The 24,357-nt window shown below is 39.0% G+C and overlaps 1 protein-coding gene across 1 annotated transcript in view; it reads right to left on the bottom strand.

Moving 5' to 3' along the window:
* Positions 1–24,357, bottom strand: part of GFRA1 (GDNF family receptor alpha 1) — a 312,376-nt gene that overhangs the window by 49,471 nt on the left and 238,548 nt on the right. Inside the window, exons 6-8 of the mRNA XM_036736096.1 lie at positions 13,108–13,217; positions 9,337–9,471; positions 4,657–4,838 (exon numbers count right to left, since the gene is read on the bottom strand). Coding sequence (XP_036591991.1) covers positions 4,657–4,838; positions 9,337–9,471; positions 13,108–13,217 — 427 coding nt within the window. The remainder of the gene's footprint in view (positions 1–4,656; positions 4,839–9,336; positions 9,472–13,107; positions 13,218–24,357) is intronic.

The raw sequence follows: 24,357 nt of genomic DNA, 5'->3' as shown, positions 1-24,357 counted from the left end.
CAAGGGTTACGGACTTAGGGATCAGGAAAACCTGAATTCAAATCTCACCTCTAACTACTACCTTTATAATCAATGGCAAGTCACATGACCTTCTTAAATCTGCTTTCTCAACAGTAAAATGGGGTTTAATAAATGCTTGTAGTGCCTACCTCAGGGGACGAGTGAGACTCAAATGAGATAAATTATGTACAGCATTTTTGTAACATTTAAAGCATTATATAAATATCAAATGTTAAGTTGTAAAACACTCCTCTGGGAGGCTGCAACAGACAAGAATGCATAAATTATGTCCTTGGAGCTTAATACTGGGGTGAATATTGGGTCCCCAAAGTGATATTTCTCCCAAATTGCTTATTTTAACACAAAAAATCTAAACCTTGGACTCCTTCACTTTCCTGGAACCCAAGGTATACAAATAATGCATTGAGATTGTCACTTAAAATCCCTAGCACTAAATCAAGTATATGATGCAAAATGGAAATTTTTCAAAAGCTTACATCTTCTAAAAATATTTACTTTAAATAAGCAACAAGTACAGTCCATTTTGTTTAAATATCCCAAGACTTTTCCAGTTAGCAGACCATTCAAGTGTATAGAAGATGAAATAAATGGGTGGAATTATTAATGTCTCTTTGTTTTTCACGTGGCCACTTTGTACAAGTCAAAGAAATGTGCCAACAATAGCACAGACGGTGCCAGTCCTGTTGCTAATATGACTGCCAATTAGCTCTGACATGGCAGCTTGGCAGGTTACCTAATACCCTGTATTTTAAAACCTCAGGGGGTTAGAACTTGGACATTTCTATGACATTTTATACTAATCAATCAACTTTTCCTTTTTTATGCAAAAAAGTTCATTTAATAGGAACTGCAGATATACTGAATACACACCATATCTTAATGCCACCCTGATGGTCAGATGTGTCATGAAACATAATTAAGCTTGGTTTACTGAGAATCATACTTTTAAAGCAGACTTCAAAATGTTTGTTCTTACTTTTTTTCCTCTTCCAAAAGGAAAATCTATCTCAAATGTTAAGATAGAACTCAATTCCCCACAACCTTTCTCATCATATTATTGTATAATTTAAAAATATTACAAGGGGACACTTCTCATGGGATGTGAACTTTAGGTCTGCCAAGGCAGTAGACTTGGTCCAAATCTGTTATAAGAGGAACCAGGGCTGATTCAAGTTAGCTCTATTATGTGTAAAGACACACCAGGGTAGGACAATGGAAACTTTTCAAGGCCTTTCTAGAACCCTTTGGCAATTAGGAATTCATATGGGATAAGGAAGAGAACTAGACCAAAAGGGGAAGGGGGAGAGAGAGAACCTACCTTGAGAATTATAAGCATTGACAACATCTCTGAAATCAGGAACAGAAACACAATACCCCAAAAAACACTCCCCCGCCATTTCCTCCTACCCCGATCACTATTTTTTCCTCCTGACTCCTTGGACCTCAAATCCCCATCCATGAATCAACCTTGATACATATTTTCAGGCCACACAAATTGATTAATCAGAAAATTTTTCACCAATTTTTACATATAGAACTTACCCTTCTTAAGACCAAGGCAGAAAGAAAAGGGTGTTGTGGCCTGGCCACTAAGTAGGTAACTTTATATACAAATTTCCTGGCCCAAACTCTGGATTATTGAGTAACTTGTGTATTGCATTATTCAAAAGTCTAAAGCTCTGACCTCAGGAAACCTAGTAAATCATAGATTTAAAGCAGGAAAAGGCCTTAGATCTCATCTAGGCCAATTCACTCATTTTGAAGATAAAGATAATAAACACTCCAGAAGAAAGGGGAATTTCCCAGGGTCATAGAAGTAGTAAGGTCTCCTGATTCCAAATTCAGGGGGTTGTTTTCAACTTAAATTCTTCTTCTTCCCTTCCCTTAACGCTAGACTGATAGGTCCTATTTTCCATAGCGAACTTGCTTCCAGTATCTTTTACTTTAGGCCAATGCTAATATGTAAAGATTGAGGATCATTTTCCCCTGTCTATTCTTTCTTCCATTTCTGGAATCATGTTTTCTACCTCTCCACTCCAGAGAAATTTGAGGTTTTGTCAAGAATATAGTATAGCAGAAAGCTCACTGTGCTAGAATTCTGGGAGGCTGGGTTCCAGTCCCAGCTCTGTCACAAAACTGAGGTCACTTTATGCAAAACACCCAAACTTTTATACATCACTGCTCCCACATCAGTAATATAGAAGTGACACTTGCCCCCTATACTTCACGACATGGCTGCAACTAGCCAATGAGATGTGAAAATGTAGTTAAAAGAAGAGGTGCTATTCAATACACACAGATATTTTCTCTCTCTCTCTCTCTCTCTCTCTCTCTCTCTCTCTCTCTCTCTCTCACTCTGACTTCTGCTCTGAAAATGTAGGAGTCAATTTATCCGGTAATTCACTGGCCCTACAACACCATTAATTTCTTTATACACAGTAAAGGGAGGGTGCTATCTGCCCTGTCCCAAACCTGTAGGATACACACAGTAGTTGTGAGTCTAGAAAAGATAAAGTATATGGAAGAAACGCTTAATTGGCTCTTGGGAAGCAAAACACTCTGTAAATCCAAGGAATAATTACCACTCAATCTGGTATATCATGGGAGAAGGAGAAGTGGTTTGGAAGGGTTTTTTCTTACTGTCTCCAGCCCCTCACTTCTACTTTCTCTCTCTGCTGAGAAGCTAAATGGCAATCCCCAAGATAAACATCACACTTTAATTGTTACTTTTCTCTCTATTGATGAAGTTGAGTTTTTGTCACTAATACAGGGGAAGGAAAGGCACTGTTTCTTGGGAATACAGTTCATGTGTTTCTTGATGTTGCCAGGGTAACCCAGCAGTGGTAACACAAATTCCTTCTTTGAAAAGAGGGGTATTTATGTGTTGGTGCTGAAATATTGGTTCTCCATGCAGCCAAATCATGCATATCACTGAAGGGTGCAAAATGCGGGCTTTGTGAATTTCCTGGCATGGAGCATTTCCTTAAGGCCACAAAAAGTAGAAGGATAAATCTTAAGGATAGAGGCGATAAATGACTTGTTTAATGCCTATTAGGGAGAGAACTCTTCATTTCCCAAGAGTTTTTAGATGTCAAGTTTCAATCCTCTTCAACAAAGGATTCAGCAGTGTAGTTAGGATGTTCAAGAAATATGGACAACATCACGTATTTAGGGGTTAGAAAGTATTACAGTGATCACCTAGATTAATCATCTCATTTTATAGATAAGGTCACAAAGAGACAAAATTCTACCAAGGCCACAGAGACAGTAAGTAGCAGAAGCAACCCTGGGAACCTGGATCCTTTCATTCTGTATCCAGAGTTCTTTTCCACGATGAATGAATGCATGAATGAGGAATTTATCAAGCACTGCAAAGTGTTATAATAAAGTACCAAATCCATGGTATATATAATAGTGTGTGTGTGTGTGTGTGTTGACCATTGAAAAATATAATGCCAGCATTATATTTTGCAATGGTCAACACACACACACACACACACACACACACACACACACACACCGGCTTCTCTTTGCCCAGAGCATTCATTTAAACTTAGTGAATAAGATACTAGAATTGGAAATAAAGACCTAGATTCAAATCCTGTCTCAGACACACACTAGTTGTATATCCCTGCCTAAATCATCTAAACTCTCTGTGACTCATTTCACCTGTAAAATGAAGGGGCTGGACATGATGATTTCTAAGTTCTCTTCCAGCTCTAAAACGATGATCCTATCAATCTTCAGGAACACCATGTTGTTGTTGTCAAGTCATTGGGCTTTTCTTAGCAAAGATACTGCAGAAGTTTGCCATTTTTTTCCTTCAGTTTATTTTGCAGATGATGAAACCGAGGTAAACAGGATTAAGTGACTTGCCCAGGGTCATAGAGGTGTATTTGAAATGAGGTCTTCCTGACTCTAGGCCCCACACTCTATCCACTGCACTACCCAGCTGCCCTAGGAACACCGTATGTTTAATTCCTTTATGATGATAGGTTATAGTTTTCTGGCCAATTGTGATTTATGTGCCATTAATAGGGATATCACAATGACTTTTTTAAAAATACTGAACTGAATGAGAAAAAGCAGAAAAGTAGATACTCCAGGAGACAGGAAGTCAAATGTGAACCAAAGACAAAGAACCACGTTACACTAGAATTCTAGTTAGGCGGAATGAGTTCCAGTCCAGTCCTTATCACTTGCTAGTCATGTGGCCAAATAACTGACTCTTCTATCCAATGCTTTCAGGTTGGCAAGACCCTCTACATGTTATTTACATTTTTTCATTTGATCCTTAAAACAACCCCATCAGGTAAGTAGTAAAGCTATTATCATCCCTATTTTACAGATGAGAAAATGGAGCTTCAGAAAGTCACAACTTGCTCATCCCACCACTGAGAAGTATCTAAGTCAAAATAAAACTCGCGTATTTCCTGACACCAAATTCTTCCTGTTATACCTCACCACACCGGAGACAACACTGTGAGATGCCAGCCCTACAACTAAAGCAAAAGCAATTATCCAAGTATTTGTGGATGTGTAACACGTCTCACAGGATATTCCCCGTTGACCCATCGGCCTCTTTACCCTCTCCTCTCACAACACACTTCTGCAATCATAGGCTTATCTTTTTACCTGTAGGTTTGCACAAGGTGGCAAAACGTGGGAAGAGATTTCATTCTCTGACCCTGAGCCCAGAGACTTGTTGCTCCTGACCCTGAAGGCTGTTGTGGTTGTGGCTGTGGTGGTCTGTCCAGGGAGGACTGGCTGCCACACGTTCACATCAGAACCATTGCCAAAGGCTTGGATTGCATTTTCTGTAGGGAAACAGGGAGAACCTAGTTTCAAAGTCAGGTCAAATAGTAAATATTGCAAGTAGCCCAAGTGGCCCCAACAAAGAAAGCATTCTTGGTTCACCGACTGACTTCTTTCGATGAAATTATTCCTTCTGAAATACGTATCTGTCAAGTACTTTGGAAATACGGTCACAGAAGCATGAGCTCTGTGATGGCTTATGACCCTTCATGTCGTCCACCTTGACAGAAAGTCAAACCTTTAAGTTAAACGCAAATTAGTATTTTCAAGTCCCAAATGGCCCTAATTGAAAGACTTAAGATACTTCGATGACAAGAAGACAACAATTTTGACAAGGCCATCTACTCCAAACCCTTCATTTCACAGATGAAGAAACTGGGCTCATTTTCTAGATAAAGAAAACTGAGACCCAAGGAAGTGCAGTGTCTGGCCCAAGGACACAGAGATAGCCAACAGCCATCGGTGGTAAGATTTGAACCCAAATGATCTGATCACAACATCAATGTTCTTTTCACGGCATGAGAAGTTTAAAGCAAAGAGTAGGCCATTTATTTATTAACTTAAAGCAACTTGTTTCATTAAAACAACAAACTCAAACTTTATAAATATGTGATAGTTTAAGGAAGACGATCTTTTATTCTTTTTTTTTGTCCTTGTCTTCCAAACAAAATCTGCATAATTAGGTGAGAGGAGAGCTGCTTAAGCCAAAAGTTTACAATGTAAAATTTTTAAAGCTTATTATAATTTTCCTGGGATTAAATTGTGTTTTTCTTTTTTTTAATGGCAAAGAGTCAATTGGTTGTGTGTTGTTCCCCTTAGTCCCCAGCCCCCAAATGAATAGAAAAACAGCTTTTAATCAGGTCTTCGGGGAATTGGCGTGGATTTAGGAATTTCTTATTTCATATTCATTGTATAAGAAATCAAACATTTTCATTTGGGACCTGAATGTGCAAACTGTTAATATAGCATTCTTAGCTGGCATTTTTCTATATACAAGATGGAATAATTTAAGTCTAATCTTCCTCTTAGAGTGACATTTTGTTCTAAAATTGTTACACTTTAAGTTCCACTAAATTGGGACCTTGTTTTTAAAATTTTTATGTGTCTCATGTTGGAAGAAACTGCTGCAAATCATTATAAATGTTTTTGTGCCCTTGTAAGCTCTACATAGCTGAACAGGTAAAAATGGGGCCAGGGAAAGCAGGACAAAGACAAGCAATTATCCTAACTAAATCCAGAAACAAGGGTTCTTTGCTCTACTCTTTGAGACAAGTGGTCGACAAGACAGCCACTTTCAGTTATTAACAATTAATAACACTAACAGCAACAGCATCGACAACAAATATATTTATAGAGTGCTTTCAGTTTGCAAGGCTCTACGCAAATATTCTCTTATTGTACCTTTACAGCAACAGCTAGGTGGCACAGTAGATAGTGCACAAGTCCTGGACTCAGGAAGACCTAAGCTCAAAGTTAACCTTAGACACTGGCTGTACGACCCCGGGCAAGTCACTTAACCCAGTATGCCTCGGTTTCCTCATCTATAAAATGAGCTGGAGAAGGAAGTGGCAAACCATTGCACCATCTGTGCTAAGAAAACCCCAAAAGGGGTCATGACTAAACAATATTTCACAACTCTGGGAGAGTTTAAGAGGCCAGAGGTTGAGTAACTTGCCTGAGGTCTTGCTCACCATACAGAGAAAGTACCAACCTGCATATCAATCCTGAAATTAGAATCTTAAACTCATCTTCAAATGAGATGATGATATTATCTTAATTAAAGATAATTAAATTAAATTAAAATTCAAGAGCTTTCTTAAACTATACACTACCAAAGCCACATTTCCTGTAATACCCTCCTTTTCTTCTTATATTTAATGTGAATTAGACTTGTGAACCAATATTTTAATTAAGAATTGTCCTTAAACTTTTATAAGCCTTGGTATTTTCATCTGTATTTAAAGAAGAGTTGACCTAGATGACATCTAAATTCCTTTCAAGCTCTACAGCTATGACCCTGGCAACAGGCTGAATTCTTTTGTTGTTGTAAGGATATCCAAGGCACTCTAGTAAGAGCCACACCTTAACAGGAATTGAGCTGACCCCTCATCTTATTATCATCAATATTGTTTTTATTACTTTTAGAGGCAATCAGGGTGAAGTGACTTGCCCAGCGTCACACAGCTCATAAGTGTCTGGGGCCACATTTGAACTCGGGTCCTCCTGATTCTAGCGCCGGTGCTCTATCCACCGTGCCACCTGGCTGCCCTGCTGACCCCATATCATAATTTATTTTGGTTTTAAAAGGGATCTGCATCACCCTTCAGCTAGAGGGGGAAGGAATCTCGGAGATGATAGAGTCAACCTCCTCATTCTATTAATGAGGAAGCTGAGACCCAGAGAGGTTAAGTCACAAGTGTAGTAAATACAAGATCTCAGATTTTAGTTCAGGATCTTCCTAGCCACCATAATGAACCCTATTAATCACTGTTTTAGTTTTCTGGGATGGTACTTCCCTAAGTGTCAACGTCTTTCTGAGCTTCAAACGCCTTTTTTGCACTAACTGGATTTAACATCAGGCTCTCAGGTCTTTTTGCTGTCACTTCTACAGGAAGTATGAATGAACTACTGTGAATAATTTTAACAGGTTCTTGGCCTCTGTTGCAGACCAAGCTTTTACTGGTATTGAAAAGTCATTAGAAACAATGACCCAAACTTTCCCCATTTCCCGTGCCCCAGAGGCTACAATATTATTCACCAGAACCAACTTTTATGTATTTGTAAAGGAGAAGTTCCCCAGCCAGGATGAATATCAATTTTTTTTCTTACACTGACCTTTACTGTCATTGCTTTATTTCCATTAAAAGTGGTATTCTGCCAGGAGTGGGCATAGGACAGAAAAGAAGCAGGAACTATTATGCTTTGAAAAATCAAGACAAAGCAAAAATCCCAAGTTGTAATCAATGTGCTTACAAATTTCCTTTACATGAAGAATCCAGGAAGGGGTGGGGATGGCCCAATGACTTCTGAAATGCCTCTGCATCTCAGACCTTAGGGCTTACTGGATTTGGATTTCCATCCACTTAGGCCCCCAAATGCAACATTAAATGAGTGGGTACAGTGCCTAGCACATTAGAGGGAACAACGTAGATACCCGGTCACATTTTACTGAATGAATAAACATCTAGGGTATAAAGAGACAAATTACTTGGATAAAGAGTTTTAGGAGTAAAGATTAGTTTCTACTTAAAAACAGCACAAATTAAACCACCCCGTGCAATTTAGAAATAATTTTCCTCACAATTCTATGAGGTGTAACAGTTTAACAGTGACAAACGTGCTGGATTTTGAGTCACAGGACGTAGATTCAAATCCTAATTGGTACCAGTTCTATGAATTTTGGCATGACAGTTTACCTTTATGGGCTTCACTTTCCTGGGGGCTGGATTAGGTAAGTTCTAATTCTCTGACATTAATCCTCATTTTACAAATTAAGAAATTAAGGTTCGGATTTTCCTTACAGCTAACTAAGAAAATAGAACGGTGGGGTTTGAACCTAGGTCTTCTGAGCCTGGTGATCTTTCCATAGGAAATACTTGTATACCCACTGTACAAAGAGGAGGGAGGCTGGCAGTTAAGGAATCTAATATAAGAGGAGGCATTTCATCTTGATTCCTAGCATCTAATCCCATCCTATTTTCTCCAGAATTTGTACAGACATGGAGGGCTGCTGTAAAGACAAATACCTGAGTCCAGCTCTTCAGACCTAAGGGATGGATAGAAAACTGTCCTTACTATCATTTACATCATTTGAAGTGCATATTGATACCAAAGCAGCCTCAATCCTTTCTAACTCACAACTGGGAGTGAGCCAGTAAATCGTGCGTGATGAGAGAAAGAGGACTAACTTGGTACTCAGTCTGGGTTTGACTAGTTTCTATTGATCAATAACTGAGCACTATTTACCTACACAAATTAGCAAGAAGACCATGGGGGATGTGGACCATGTGAATATGGCTGAAGTAATATAAGTCATCCGACAAGGACCTTGCTCACTGTAAGTTCATTCTGGCAAAAAAATGTTGATGACCCATCTCTGGAGTCTAAAGCTGACCATCTGAAGAAGTCTTAATGTTAATAGTTTGTCTTCTTTCAACAAAATCCTTTGTGATTTATCCCCCATTTAATCTATCTGAGTTTCTCACACAGTAAATTCCACTCAGGTTTTAAGATCCCTTGTGTGCCAATTCTTCCTCTGTCTCCAACCCAAGACATACACATTAAGGGCTTCAGATATATGGAACTCTTGGATTCAAAGACTCAGCAACATGCAGTTCCTCGGGTCAAGGTTCTAAAGCTCATATGAGCTTTGTGTTACCCAATGTGGTCAAACATACAAATGAAATCGTTACTTCACCAATGTTAAGGGAGGGTAAAAGAGAGAAAGTCACTGGGAAACAGGCACAACCCAGCTCCTTAGATGAACTATGAATTACTCACTGAGACACGTGTTGTCCTTGAAGAAATTCAAAAATTTCAGGCATTCTTCCAAGTCATTACCACTGTTGTTACAGTCACACCACGGGGCCACACTGAGGCTGTTAGAATCTATGTAGTTGGGTGTCATCACTGTGCCTGAAGGACAGACCAGAACATGTAAAGTGCTCAGTCACATTCAATGAAGACATGGACTTGTGAATCATATCAAAAGAAATATGTTGTTCATGTGGTCAATGGCTGGCTGGCTGGTAGGTAATTATAATTGTGGTAGTTGAATAAGAAATTATAGTAAACAGTGCATTTTTATAAAAATTTATCTCATAAAAAGGTAATTTATACACTTGCTTTAAAAATTAAATCTGAATTCCATGAGCAGCTTGTTTCTCTTCACAAATATAATGGACTATTTGGAGCATAGTAGAATTAGTTGAGAATGCATGAACTGAGAAGCATCTCCTTAGTTTTCTTAAGAAACAAAAACAAAAGCAAAAAAAAAAATTAACCTGCCCAAATAGATGGCAGAAATTTTCTATAATCTGATATTTCAGAGAACTTTGATTTTGTTCCCTCAAAAGCATGTGGGGATTATTAAATGACATTAGCAAGCTTGGAAGGCCACCAGTGTCACATCACATACACATGACCTAAATTTTTGCCTTTAGGATCCAAACTCATGAGACGTTCAAGTGTATGGATGTTTTCTATCATAAAGTAGATGAAAGTCATTCTCTAAAGTAGTGGTTCTGAGGCCCGGTTAACCCTATAAAATGCACCACGTGGTCCCCTCAGCAGTCTTATCTCTGACAATGTCTAAATGGGCATACATTATTTATTTATTTTAAAAATAGATTTTATTGATTTCTTTTGTTTATATATTGTTTAAATTTCCCCCTGTACCTCCCCCTCCCAAAGAGCCAAAACTTAAAACAATTAAAAAAAAACAGGAAAAGAAAACATTCATCAAAAATTATTCAATACATTTGAAAAAAACTGACATTATTTGGAATGTCACACCTCTGCAAAAGAATAAGGGGAGGATGATATTTTGTCATACCTCTTTTTGATGCAAAGTTTGTTTTCTATTAATTATTTACTTTCATAAAGACTACTTATAATCTCGTAAGTGGCTCATCTCAGACACTACCAATTTTGCCAATGATCTTGTTGAAGTTTTCTTTCTTTTCTTTTCTTTCCTTCCTTCCTTTCCCTTTCCTTCCTTCCTTCCTTTACTTCTTTTCTTCCTTCCTCAACCTTTTTCCATCTCTCTCTCTGAGCCAAAGAGGAGTTAAGGGAAGTATTTACCACCTAGTGGGTTATTTTGTTCCACCAAAGTGATCCATGTATATAAAAACTTTGAGAATCATTGTAACAAGAAATGTTTCTAGATAGGGCTCTCCATTCCATGCCAGGAAATATTGGCATTAATGAGAGTTGTGGCCTCTAGTGTGCATATACCAAGCTTCCCACTCCTGTTTACAGAAGTCCTCCATGGGTTTTAAAGGACTATGTACTCCAAACACAGAATGAGAAAATCAGTAAGTTAGATAAGGAGTTACTTATTAGACATCCAGGGGTGCATGAATCTATGCCAACTACTTCATATACATATAAAAGGCCATGGTCCCTGCTCTGGAGGAGTTTATAATTAAACAACCTAAGGAATCCATACTGAAGGAGAGGTACAAAGCATGCTGAGTTTCACACTGCTCGTTGTTGTCACACACTCACTGTTACCTTGATTTTCAAGTGTTTAAGAAGTAAGGAGATGCCAACTCCCCAAGTCAGGGAATGGTCTCACAAAATGCGTGACTCAGTCATCATACAGCATAACACTTTGGCAATACCACAGTGCTCATGAGACACTCAATTCAAAGTGCTGTGAGGAGATTACGGTAATAATTCTGAAAGGGGGGAGTGGTCCTATTTTTCCAATTTATGGGGGTCTTACTAGCTACAGCGGCTACTTTTGATTCCCAACAGTCTCCTGAATGCTAATTAGAATACAAATCTGAGTTTCTACTGTTTAAAAAAGCTGACACATAAATAATATTAATAATTTTAATTATTAATTATTAAATTAATGATCACAGAATTTCAGAGTTTGAATCCTCCAGGTCATCCATGCCAATCTAATGAATAAGAATGCCTTCTTTAGTATTCCTGCCAACACCATTCAGTATCCACTTCAAGACCTCTAGTATGGGGAACCTAATGGCTCTGGCGGTTGCATATTCTACTTTCAGACCACTCCAACTGTTGGGAATTTTGCCACCATACATAGCAGAAATCTGTCTCTTGACATCCTCTAGTTGCAACCCCTGGAGTCGAGCAGAAGACTACCAACCCTTCTTCCACAGGATGGCCCTTCAAATTCTGAAGTATAGCTATCATGTCCCCTGCCCCAGTCTTTTGGCTTCCATGTAAAACATCCCCAAGATCCTGAAACTGATTTGTGTCTGACAAGATCTCTGTTCTTAGGATCTTTGATGTCTTCCTTTGGAGATATTCATGCTTGCCAATTCTTAAAATATAGCATCCGGTTTGGGGGCACAGAAAGCAAAGAAAAATATTGCTAAAAACTAGCAGTTAAAACAATATAGAAATAATCCCTGGAATAAAGGATTATTAATGCATTTGTTGGGGAGAAGAAGCGAATGCAAATTCAGAACATCTCCTAAGAAGAATATGCTAAATGGCAATGTCACTGAAAATGAAAATGCTCACGTTAAGATTTGCCTGACAAAACATTCTGTATACCTTTTTAAGAAAAGCGATTTTAGAGTTGTAGTAATGAGTGTGCCTAAACACTGGGAATATTTCTGAGTTAGTTTCAATACTTTTTGGATGTCCTCAATGGCTTTTGGAGAAGATCTCCCTTCCGGTTATGGTACTGCCTGTACCTTTGCTCTTGGTGGGGCGTTCACCTGTTCAGAAACTTGTTCAGCCTCCACGCTGACACCTGTTAGAAATGTACTCGGTGACAGAACTATTACGCTGCTGACAGCTGTGATTTCCCTTGTCTCTCAGTCCCCTTTGCCGTGTTTTAGAATATGCCAATCACAATGGAATGGAAACCCACACAGTCTCCTGCCATATATTACACCTGTTTGTGCTGCATGCGGCTCCCTCCCCTTCTACCTGCCTGCCTACACTTTACATCCAGGATTTCTACCCTCCTGGTTTCTTCCCAAACACTCAGAGCCATTTTTAATCTCACCTCCCACTAGATGTTTACAAGAATGCTCTTCTAATGCCTTGGGTTTGGAAGGGAAAGAGACAATTTTCCAGGATGCTTACGTCCACCACGATAAGCATGAACACTGAGGGTTGAGTTAGCCGGATTACCAACATTTCCAAAGAGTGATTTGTGAGGAAATAACATTTTCCAGGATCAAATGACATCCAAGTTGCCATTCCACCAAGACTCTCCAATAACTTTGACATGATTCTCCTTCCAAAACCTCAGATCTCTCTCTTCTGCTGTCCTACCCTGTCGATTTTCCAGTAACTCAGCTTTCTCAATAGCATGCTCCTTCTCAATTCCTCCTTTGTCCTTTTCCTTCCCTTAATGATCCTCACTTTCAGTCTTTGTCCTTTTCCATCTATTATGTTTTTCTTTACAGAGTATTCCTAAAGGGTTTATAAGTCAAAACATAGCACAAAATGTTTGAACAATTTTACAGATAGTCAGGTAGTTAGAGTTTGTGGGCATTTGTAAACCAGACAGCATTTCTTTCTCCCTGCTTCCCTCCAATCCCCTTCAGATCTTACCAATAAGCCCAGAGTAGGCAAGAAGGCAGTCAGCATAGTTTTCCTTTAGACAGCTGCTAACAGACCGTGATTCAGGCTGGCAGTTTGTGAAAAAATCCGCAAGGCGAGATCTGCAATGTGATAAAAAGGGTGGGGTTGGGGGGGGGGGAAGGGGGAGATGTGAGTTTAAAAAAAATCGTAAGCTTCTAGGCAGATAACTTTTGCATCATTTTCTTTGTCAATATCTCTTTTTATATAAACATATAACATGTGAAACATTAAACCATTAACACCCTCCAAACAACAACCAACAACAACAAAAAGCCTTCCCTCTGTCTATCTCTGCTTGCTTACAGTGGTGCCCCTAAGGCCTATAACAAGAGAAATCTTGGTGCTTTGAAGTTTCTGTTCAATATTTATTTCCTGACATTGCTTATTTACATCTTTCAAGAAATATGCTCTCTTCACACACTTAAGGCAGACACTGGAAAAATATTTACTTAACACAGAAACATGTCTCCCCGGCATCTTAAAAGATGATCCTAGAGCCCACAGCCCATCTGCTTCTGTAATTCCCACCAGTTTCAAAAGGACCTGAATCTGCCTTGCAAATAGCCCCTCGCCCACTAGCCTATGAGAATGTCAATTTATTTAAAACAAGTGACACAAAATGCTGTTTCATTTTAGGAGCTAAGAAGAAACCATAATTAGAGGGAAAAAGCTGTAACCCACAGTAAACAACAGCTAACATTTATATAGCACTTACTACATGCCAGCAACTGTGCTAAGCCCTTTTATAATCATTATCTTATTTGATTCTTACAATAATAATTCTGGGAGGTAGGTGCTATTATTATCCCCATTCTAGAGATGAGGAAACTGAGGCAGAAATGAAGTGACTTGCCCAGTTCACACAGATAATATCTAGAAGCTAGATTTGAACTCAGTTCTTTCCAACTCCTGGCTTAGAGTTCTAACCACTGTACCACCTAGCTGCCTTCTCTTTATGGGTGGATTATGATGGTTACGATCATCCATTATGGAGGGGACAGTTTTAAAGAGTCTGCCAAACTCAGAAGAGAAGCATCTCGCGTTTAGACACAACTGGCCAAACAGTTTCATTTAGGCACTTGTGCTCAAGTGGCTTGCAGATTACCGGTGAGTGTCCTGAAGAATACTCATAATAAATTTCCTTTAGTGGTGCTGACGTTGCTTATAAAATGAGACAATAAAACCTGTAGCACGGACAAGTTGCAGGAGAAGGCATGGTCGTGTACCTTTCTTAAGTGAAGAATCTGTGGATGTGTGTTTCAAGTATGAATGCAGACGTGCAAATATAATAACAATGACTGACATTTATAAAGCACCTAAAGGGTTTGCAAAGCGCTTGTACACACACTGGTTCATTTGAACCTCACAACCACCTCACGAGACCATAATGGATTTTTTTTTTTATTTTTAAATTTATTTATTTATTTTTAGTTTACCACACACGGTTCTACATAGTTTTGAGTTCCAGATTTTCTCCCCTCCCTCCCCCCTCCCTTCCCAAGACGGCATGGAATCTCATATAACTGTCATGTATAACTTCGCATTGAATTATTTTATGCACTAGTCAAGCTGTGGAGAAGAATTTTGACCAATGGACTGAATCATGAGAAAGAAGAAACAGAACCAAAAAAAACAACCCAAAAACAAAAACAAAAGAGAAGCAAAAAAGGCGAGCATGTAGTGCGCCTTGATCTGTATTCAAACTTCACAGTTCTTTCTCTGGATGAAGATAGCATTCTCCATCATGAGTCCCCTGGAGTTGTCCTTGCCCCTTAGGTTGCTGAGAAGAGCCAAGTATGTCAGGGTTGGTCCTCACGGAATCCATATATCTGTGGCTGTGCACAACGTTCTCCTGGCTCTGCTCCGCTCACTCAGCATTATGTCGTGTAGGTTTTTCCAGGCTGTTACGAAGTCTGCATCATCCCCATTTCTCATGGCACAGTAGTATTCCATCACCTTCATTTGTTCAGCCATTCCCCAATTGATGGGCATCCCTTTGATTTCCAATTCTTGGCTACCACAAAAAGAGCTGCTATAAATAGACTTGTACATATGGGTCCTTTTCCCGCTTGTGTGATTTCTTTGGGATACAACCCTAGAAGTGGTATTGCTGGGTCAAAGGGTATGAACATATCTATAGCCCTTTGGGCATAGTTCCAAACTGCTCTCCCAAATGGCTGGATCATCTCACAACTCCACCAGCAATGCAACAATGTTCCAATTTCCCCACATCCTTTCCAGCATTTATCATTTTCCTGTTTTGTTATTTTAGCCAATCTGACAGGAGAGATGTGGTATATAAGAGTTGTTTTGATTTGCATTTCTCTAATCAGTAGTGATCCAGAGCATTTTTTCATATGCCTATAGATAGCTTTAATTTCTTCCTCTGAAAACTGCCTGTTCATATCCTTTGAGCATTTCTCAATTGGGGAACCATAATGGATTTTAAGAGAATTTGAACCACTTATGAGACACCATGGAATGTTTTCCAGGGCAACTGATACTTTGGATCACCATTTGTTAGGCAGCTCTCCAATGCTGCTTTTCCTTTCTTTCACAGTAGTCTAAAGGAATAACTTCTTTTTCTTTTCTCCACTAAAAGGTCAAGAATAGACAGAGGGGCCCCACAGGAGCTCTGGTGGGATTAAGGCAATCTTCAGGGACCCTAAAGGAAAGGAATACTAAATCTGGACAGCACAGAGGCTGGCCAAGCTCTCAGCTAAAAGTCTCAGTCCCTTTTTAGCTTGGATTTTTTAAAAGGTCTATCCAAGCCCAGAAAAGAAAACATTATGGCCACTTTAACAGAGATGAAAATTTGTAATTATGTAAATTGAAATTCACAGCCCATTAGAGTGCCACATGGTACACATGTGCAGTTGGTTATTTCCTTGAGCAAATGACTAAAAACTATGTGATTCTCTTCTATTTCAGCTATTTGCATTTATCCTTTGTTTTTGCACTATCTATATACACCCTATTTGTCAGTATTTTCTCTTCAGACTCCAATGTCTCTCCCCACCTCCGACCCAGATAAAGCCTGTGCTTGTTTAATTCTCTTTGTACAGCACCGAACACAGTGGGACATTGAGACGTACTTAATAATGCTTTCTGATAATGGCAATGCTAGGAAGCTAAATGGCTTTGCAAAATTCCTGAACAGGAGCCATAGAAGTCAGTAATATCCAGATGAGGTTTAGCCCGTGTGCATTTTGAACTCTCTGAAAGACTCTGCTTTCCTGGTGTGTCTATCCTTCCTTCTCTTTTCTTTCTCCTTTTTTCCTTTTTTTTTTTTAAGCGGGGTGAGGTTCCACTGTAATTGAACACACTAGAGGACATAAAACTTAGCCACTTAATGTACAGCCTGTTTAAAGGATTTATTTTTCAAGGGAAATCCCTAAAGAAAGTTCAGGTTTACTCGACTGGCTCCAATCATATCCAGCTTGATTTTTGTGTTAATTTCAGGAGAATTTCTGTGGTCATGAAAGTTAATGATCTGATGGTGTTGTATGTCTAACTTTCCAGAGGCCAAATATAGTTCAGGCAGCTGGGGTTCGAGTTGCATTGTACAACCCGGCCCCCCAAAGTATCCTTCCTGCCCCAGCAGCACCAATCTCCCTTTCTTACCTCTAGAGACAAAAAGGTCACTCTCTGTTTCCATGCTAGCTTGGTTTTGCCCACTCTCTTGAGCAGACTATTAGACTGTACCAAATGGGGACAGAGATTACTGTCCTTCAGCATCTGAGCTAATGCCACCAGGCCCATTTTGCTTAACAACTTCAGGATTGACTCCCAATTGGTCTCTGGAATGAAAGGCTAATTGAGTCAGAGTCTGTGACAGCAAGTACGGCTCCTCTCATTTGGGAGATGAAACTGAATATTCTGTTCAGAGCACAACGCAGGAGACCCTGCTCTCAATAAAGAAAAGGAAGCAATGGCCCAAGAATGGTCGAAGGGACCATAAGCACATCGCCAACATTTGGGAAAAACCTTTTTAGATACTACTGATAACTCAGAGCACTGATGATACAGAGCACTCTCATGCCTACCATCTTTCTTATTCCGTGTGATAGGCTAGCCATTTAAAGGGACAAGGAGAAATCTGGATGGCACACTCCAAAGAAATCATCACTACTGCTGATAATGACCATCAAGTGGGCAATGGAGAGATTCAAGAGCTCCTGAGAGGGCAGTTTAGGCCACTGGGGCAAGACTCTCCCTACTCCTACCTTTGAGTCAGGCGAAATAGAGAAAATATTTCCTCAGACTGGCAAAAGGAATAGAGAGGGAGAGAAACAAATAAACAAACAAAAATTATCACTCTGTGTGTGTCCCATCCTGCTTCAGAGAAACTTTTCCTATTTTCTTTTGTGGCTAAGGGGGATATTCTTCATACCTCCAGAATGCTCTAAAGCAGCTCAATACCTTTACTATCCACATATGAGGCATCTGCTCTATTATGACTTTTACTTATCATATTTCTACATGTATTATATAAACATATATGTGAATGTGCTTGTGTGTATATATATACCCACACATGTATTTGTATTAAAGAGAATGTGTGTATGTATGAACACACATACATGCGCATACACTAATAAACTCTTATAAGGGTTGTGACTTCATGTTTCTTAGCATATTTCTATTTGTATTACATATACGCAGGTGTATATATACGAGTGTGTTTGTATGTATGTGTATATGCACATATATTTATATGAAAGAGAATGTGTGTGTAAGCATAAACACATAAATGCATGTACATACACTAAACTCTTATTTATAAGAGTTGTGACATCATATTTTTTAACATATTTCTCTTTGTGTTTTTTATATATATACACATTTGCATATGTAGGTATGTTTGCCTACATATACATACATGAGAGTATATGTGTGTATATATGAGAATACATATGTATATTTGTATATAAACACATACACTAAGTTCTTATAAAGGTAATGACTTCATGTTATTTCTTTTTTATGTTCCCCAGTGACTAAAACAGAACAATGTACAGAGAAGGCATCTGATGACTGTTTGTTGAATGAATGAATGCACAGAATTCTCTACTCCTGGCATATTCCCTCAATAAAATTGAACTTAGCTTACCCTACCCCCTACTTTTTTTTAAGTGTGTCCCTATTCTCTTCTTCAGGAATAGCTATAATATACCCAGCAGTGAGAATCCACTCAAGGTTTTAAAAATGAATTTGAGTACAATGGAAATAGCACCGTATTTGTAATCAGGAGACCAGGATTCAAATCTTGACTGAACCACTTATTGCTAGTGGTATGACTGTGGGCAGTTATTTCATCTCTCTGAATGCCTCAGTTTCTTTGTCTGCTACTTCTACATAGGGACATATTTGTTTTAATAAGATTTTCCTGACAAGTTATTTCTAAGATGTTACCCAGACCTAAATGTATGATCCTGTGAACAAAACTCTGTGTGTGTGTGTGTGTGTGTGTGTGTGTGTGTGTGAGATATATATGTATGGCATCATGATGAACCCTGAAGTGATGAACTTGATTTTTTTCTCTGTGAAATTGGAAAAGAAATGAATAGGTTCTAACACTGACATCTCCCTTCCTGAAAGAAAATACTCCCACTCTTACAGAGAAGAAAGACACCAAGCAAATCCTACATTAGCCTGGGAAAATATGCTAAGGGGGGTAAAAGTGGCTTCTCGGGAAAATCTTATTAAAATAAATATGTTGCTATCTGGAAATAGAAAAATGATTTTATTGACAAGTTCTAGGAAAGTCTTCTCAAACAGCAGATGGTCTTTTGACAGTGGGGGGGGGGGAATCATTTTCCCACATGTTCTATAACAGCATTATGAAAATAATGTATGACTTAAACAGGTAAAAAGACACCAGCAATTCCCAGCTTAGCTCATCCTAGATTATGATAATCCTTCAAATGTTTATCCAGGACAAATCACAGCTTGGAAACAAGCCTTATAGTTTAAGGGGGGGAAAGCCCTACAATAGGATACGTGAGATCTTGTCTCAAATCCAGGCCCTGAAACTAACAAGTATTCCTGGGTAAATCACTTAATGCTTAAATTTACCATCCTGCCAAAAAAATTTAAAAGGAGATATACTATGTAGGATATTTTGAGCCCCTTGGGGGAAAGAAACACACACATGAGTATATACACATATACACATGCATATACATGTATGTATGCATATATGTATGTGTATATACCTATATATGTGTATACACACATATATTTATAATCTAAGTAATACTGGTATTCTTCATGGTTGTCTGGGCATCCCAGTCTCCAGAAAACTCTTTGGCTCTAGAGAACAATATATCTTGAAGTGAGGAATGCAATTAAATTAACCCTTTGGTTGTAACTTGACATGTATTTGTAAACCTCCAAGTTAATTTTAAAAGCTTAATTATAAAGAACTTGGCACTTAATTTCAAAAATATACTTCTCTAGGATACTTTCAAACTCTCAAATAGTCCTGATTCTGCCACTAAGTAGCTATGAGACCTCAGACATATCATTTTTCCTTTTGACCCTCAGTTTCTTTTTCTATAAAAATAATGGGGTTTGACTAGATGTCCTAATAGAGATCCTTTTCTAGTTCTAAAGAGTTAATTACAAATTAGCAGTATTATGATGTGACAGTAACACTGGATTCTCAAAAGCTGTACCAAAGAATTTGACCCTTGGTAGGGCCTGCCGCACTGGGAAAATCTTCAAGGCCGCAGGTTCTCCCCACCCCTGGACTGGACATTTGATTTCTTTCCTCCTGTGTGAGAAAATTCCCTTGACCAATGCATGCTGGCACCTTCTCTGAAACTCATAGTCTTAGTACTTTAGTGTACCGAGAGGTAAAGGGATATGTGACATTAATACTCTATGTCAGAAGAGGCACTTGAACTCAAGTCCTCCTATCTTTGGGGCAACTAGGTGGCCCAGTGAAAAGAGTACAGGGCTTAGAGTCAGGAAAACCTGAGTTCAAATCCAGTTTTACCTATAGTTACCCCTTCCACATCGCGACTTTCCCCCCTGCCGTTTTGATATATCATGGAACAACAGCGTAAGCAATGAAATGGGAATTTTGGGGGAGTTCTGCAGAAACGGCAAATAGAAAAAGTGTAGAAACTCAGAAATGCATAAATTGTATATAAAGTATTTTATAATATCAACTCACATTTTACAATGAAGTACTATAAACACCCCGTAAAAGAAAAAGAAAAATTCAGACTTTTTCCTTAAGGACAAAGGAAGGGCCAAAAAGTTCTGTGCAGATTTTCAAGATTGCCGGGAGGAGGGAGGCGTGGACACGGCGCCCCAACCCCTGCAACGTGGAAAGGATAACTGTACTTACTAACTGTATAACCCCGGGCAAACCAATTAACCTTGTTTGACTCTGTTCTTCATCTATAAAATGAGCTAAAGAAAGAAATGGCAAACCACTCTAGTATTTTTGCAAGAAAACCCCAAATGGTGTCACAAAGAGTCCTACACAATTCAACAACTCAACAACAGCTTCCTCTCTTTGAGACCAATTCTCTATCCACTCTACCAGTAACATCACGCTACTTCTCAGCGGCAGATAGCAATTTTTATTCCAATGTATGCTAACAAAGTCTCTAAGTCGGGTAACTGAAGAAATCGAGAGAGAAGCTGATAATTGGGGGATTTTGTTTTAAGTCATCAATTGCACAATTGCTCTCCTACTGTTACTATTCAACAAAATTATTTTTAAGGCTTTTCTTCTAATAACAATGGTAATAGGCTTTGTCTGTGAAATGAGAACTTTTTAATAAAATGAGGAAGCATTAATAATAATAGCTCACATTTATAGAGCACTCTAAGGTTTACAGAAAGCTCCCCCTACAGCCTTCCTCTGAAGTAGGTACAGCAAAAGTATTATTATTCCTAATTTACAGAAGAAGAAACCAAGGTTTAGGGAGCTTAAATAATCTGTCCAAGGTGACAGTCAGTGCCACAGCCAGTTACAGCCAGGACCCTAACGGGGCCCTCTAACTTCTGGCCCAGTCTTCTTTTCACTAGCCATCCTGCTAGTTTAAGTAATAGAATGTGGAATGGAGAACTGATATATGTGATTCTAGAAATGAATTATTTAACTCACTTCATGACGGTCTTCCTGATGACCAGCATTTTGGAACTGCAATGAAGTGGAGCTATTCTAGGAGGCTTTGGTTAAGTATATGAATTTACAAAAATTCATATGGGAGAAGAGACTGAGTAGGAGCTGTCTACATCGTGAAGAATCAGAAACTTAAGGCAGGCTTTTTCGCCACAGTCTCCCTCACATCTTCCCTCACATTTCCAATGGAAAATACCTGAGTTCCTTTTTATTAAACCCTTTTTCTTTGTTTCCTTCTTTGCATGCTCTCTCTCTCTCTCTCTCTCTCTCTCTCTCTCTCTCTCTCTCTCACTTTTCCTTTCCTCCCTCATTCTCCCATTCTTCCTCCATCCCTTTCTCCCTTACTTCATCCTTCCTTATCTCTCTTCTTTCCTTCTTTTTCCTTCTTTCCTTTCTTTTTTCTTCCTACTTTCTTCTTTATTTCTCTTCCTTCATTCCTTCCTACTTTTCTTTCTACCTTCCTACTTTTCTTTCTACCTTCCTTTATTCTTCCCTCCCTTCTTTCTTTCTCCTTTTTTCCCTTCCTTTCTCTTTCCTTCTTTCTTTCTCTCATTCTCTCTTTTCCTTCCTTCCCTCCCTCTCCTTTACTCTCTCTCTCTCTTTCTCTCTTTTTCTTTGTTTTTAGATAAACCACACTCTACCTATTGTGGGAACCTGAATCTTAGTTCAATTTTAAGTTAGGCCAATTTTCTTAATGTTTTTTCAGCAGATCACTTTATCTAAAACCAATCATTTATCTGAAATTTATGACTCCAGCTAATGTTAAGCCTAACCTTTGCAGCAAGCTCACTGCACAGAAATATTTATTTTTCCGTCTTTCCCTGACCCTTTAACTTATGCATATGGGACAGGTCATACCTCTATGACAACACATACAACTAAAAGGGGTGGGGGGGAGGAGCAAATTTGATAAAGCCAAAAGGTACTGCTACATCTTGGTATTAGTTTAAACCTTTCTATATAAAGAAGCACCTAAATAAATGATACACGAGAGACATTTGTGGAGGAGGAAGCTGTGCCTATAGCAACATCTTATAATTTTGATTCCACAGGGGATTATAATCAACTGCCAACTACTTAAGGATGGGCTTAATGGTATACTGAAAGCCATGGACATTACGAGATTAGCCAACATCTTCCTATAATAAAAATGTGAAAGTAGAGTGTGAGATTAAAAGTGAAATGGAAAGGATCCCTGAAATCACTGGATCATAGAGTTTGGAGTTGGAAGAAAGGCATCTTACAGTTCATGTAGTCAAATACTCTCATTTTAGAGTTTAGGATACTGAGGCTCAGAGAGCAGAAATGACTTTCCCTAAGGTGCAAAGCAGCAGGCAGGAGAGGCAGGCTTCAAACTCAGATCCTGTCACTCATAATTCAGGGCTCTTTCCATCACAGCATCCAGGTAAGCAAGTTGATGGAGTTATGATGGTACTTTGGAGGACCTGGAATCACGGCTTTTAAAAGGACGCTCTTCTCATGCCTCAACTCTCTGGGTTTGTGAAAGGAGATGAGAAAATGGCCCTTACACTCAGTTACCCGATAGATCTCAAGCCTTCTTACCAAGGCCTTCCCTTCTCCCCTTCCCCCACTAAAAACCTTCACCTCTGAAACTCTAAATCCTCCAGGTTCAAATAGCAGTACAATTTTAAATGGAGATCTAAAAGAAACATGCTTCATGTATGACTAAAAATTTAATTAAAGTTGGGTAAAATAAATTACTTTGTTAATGTTGCTGACCTCTTGTAAGGAATAAAAATAATCCTGAAAAAACATGTTTCTAATCTTGGACCCAGGAAAAATAGAATAATGGTAATTTTTTTTCTGGTGCAGTGACACAAAACATGATTTCTCTCTGTTAAAAAAATTACCTCAGACCTCATTCTCCAACAGCCTGTTGGAGAACACATCTGGAAAGCATTCTGCAGGAAATCAAAACATATATTAAGTGTTTTGCGGGGGGTTGTTTCTTTGTGTGCGTGTGTTTTTTTTTTTAATTGTACAATGTGATTCTGTCTTCCAGAGGACAAGGAAAAACATTTGGCCAAGGAACTGGCTGGAAAGTGAAGGCCTTTTGTGGGCTCTACTTTTCCCATCGATGGAAAGCATACTTTCTAGCCTCTTGATTAAGAGTGTAAAGGAGACATAACAGACATCAGAGCTCAAAACCACAGGCAGCAAAAGGGAGCCAAGATCCTGAGAGTAAACTGGGTCTCCAAGTTGGCGCACCTAAAACACCCCCCCGAGCAGATTAACACTGAGAGTGCCAACTGAAATGCAAACATGTGAACTTGACACCTTCTATGTTTTATCACATCCTCTCCAAGTATTTCTAACTTCTTTGAAAGTTCATTAAAGCACCAGGCCAATGAATGTTTTAGGATTATTTAGCCAGAACTCATGTACTTATTGTTTGGAAAGAGCTCCCCACTGTACAAGCAGGCTTCAAGACTCCCTCACATAAGATCTTTAATTCCAAGAAAGGAAGTCACAAATTACTATATGTAAGCCAACGTCCATTTCCTCAAAGGTTCAGGCTTAGCCTTAGTGGGTCTCGGCACCTCAGTGCTGGAAGTACACTGGGTGAAATCCCCTTCCTTCTTGCTACAGACATTGTTCTCTCAGACAGTTTAGGGACACATCAGTCTCTCCACCAAGTGGGCCAGCTTGGAGGGAACAAGATGCCTCTTTTCTCTCTCGTTTGCAAAGCCCCCTCTGAAGGAGCCTCAGAAAGAAGACTCTCAAATATGGGGGAAAGCGTTAAGGACACTGAATGTAAATATCAGTCATTTTTGCATTTGCGATTTATTCTTCTGTTAGAATACAAGTGCCTTGAGGACAGGGACCGTTTCTGATTTTTTTTTCTTTCCCTGGTGTTTAGCACAGTATCTGGCACATAGTGAACACTTAATGGTCGCTTTTGATTGGTTGGTATATCTAATTTTTTTTTCCTTCCCTGTGCTCAGACATGATGATGCTTAATATTCTCACGAATGTGGTATTTCCTTAGCTCCTCTGTGTACAACACATGGGAAGGAGGAGTTGATATCCAAAAAAACTGCTTGGCCAAATAT

The sequence above is a fragment of the Trichosurus vulpecula genome, chromosome 8 (genome assembly GCF_011100635.1).
Source record: "Trichosurus vulpecula isolate mTriVul1 chromosome 8, mTriVul1.pri, whole genome shotgun sequence".
NCBI lineage: Eukaryota > Metazoa > Chordata > Mammalia > Diprotodontia > Phalangeridae > Trichosurus > Trichosurus vulpecula.
The sequence above is the reverse complement of the archived record's forward strand: the minus strand, read 5'-3'. Positions and strand labels throughout refer to the sequence as shown.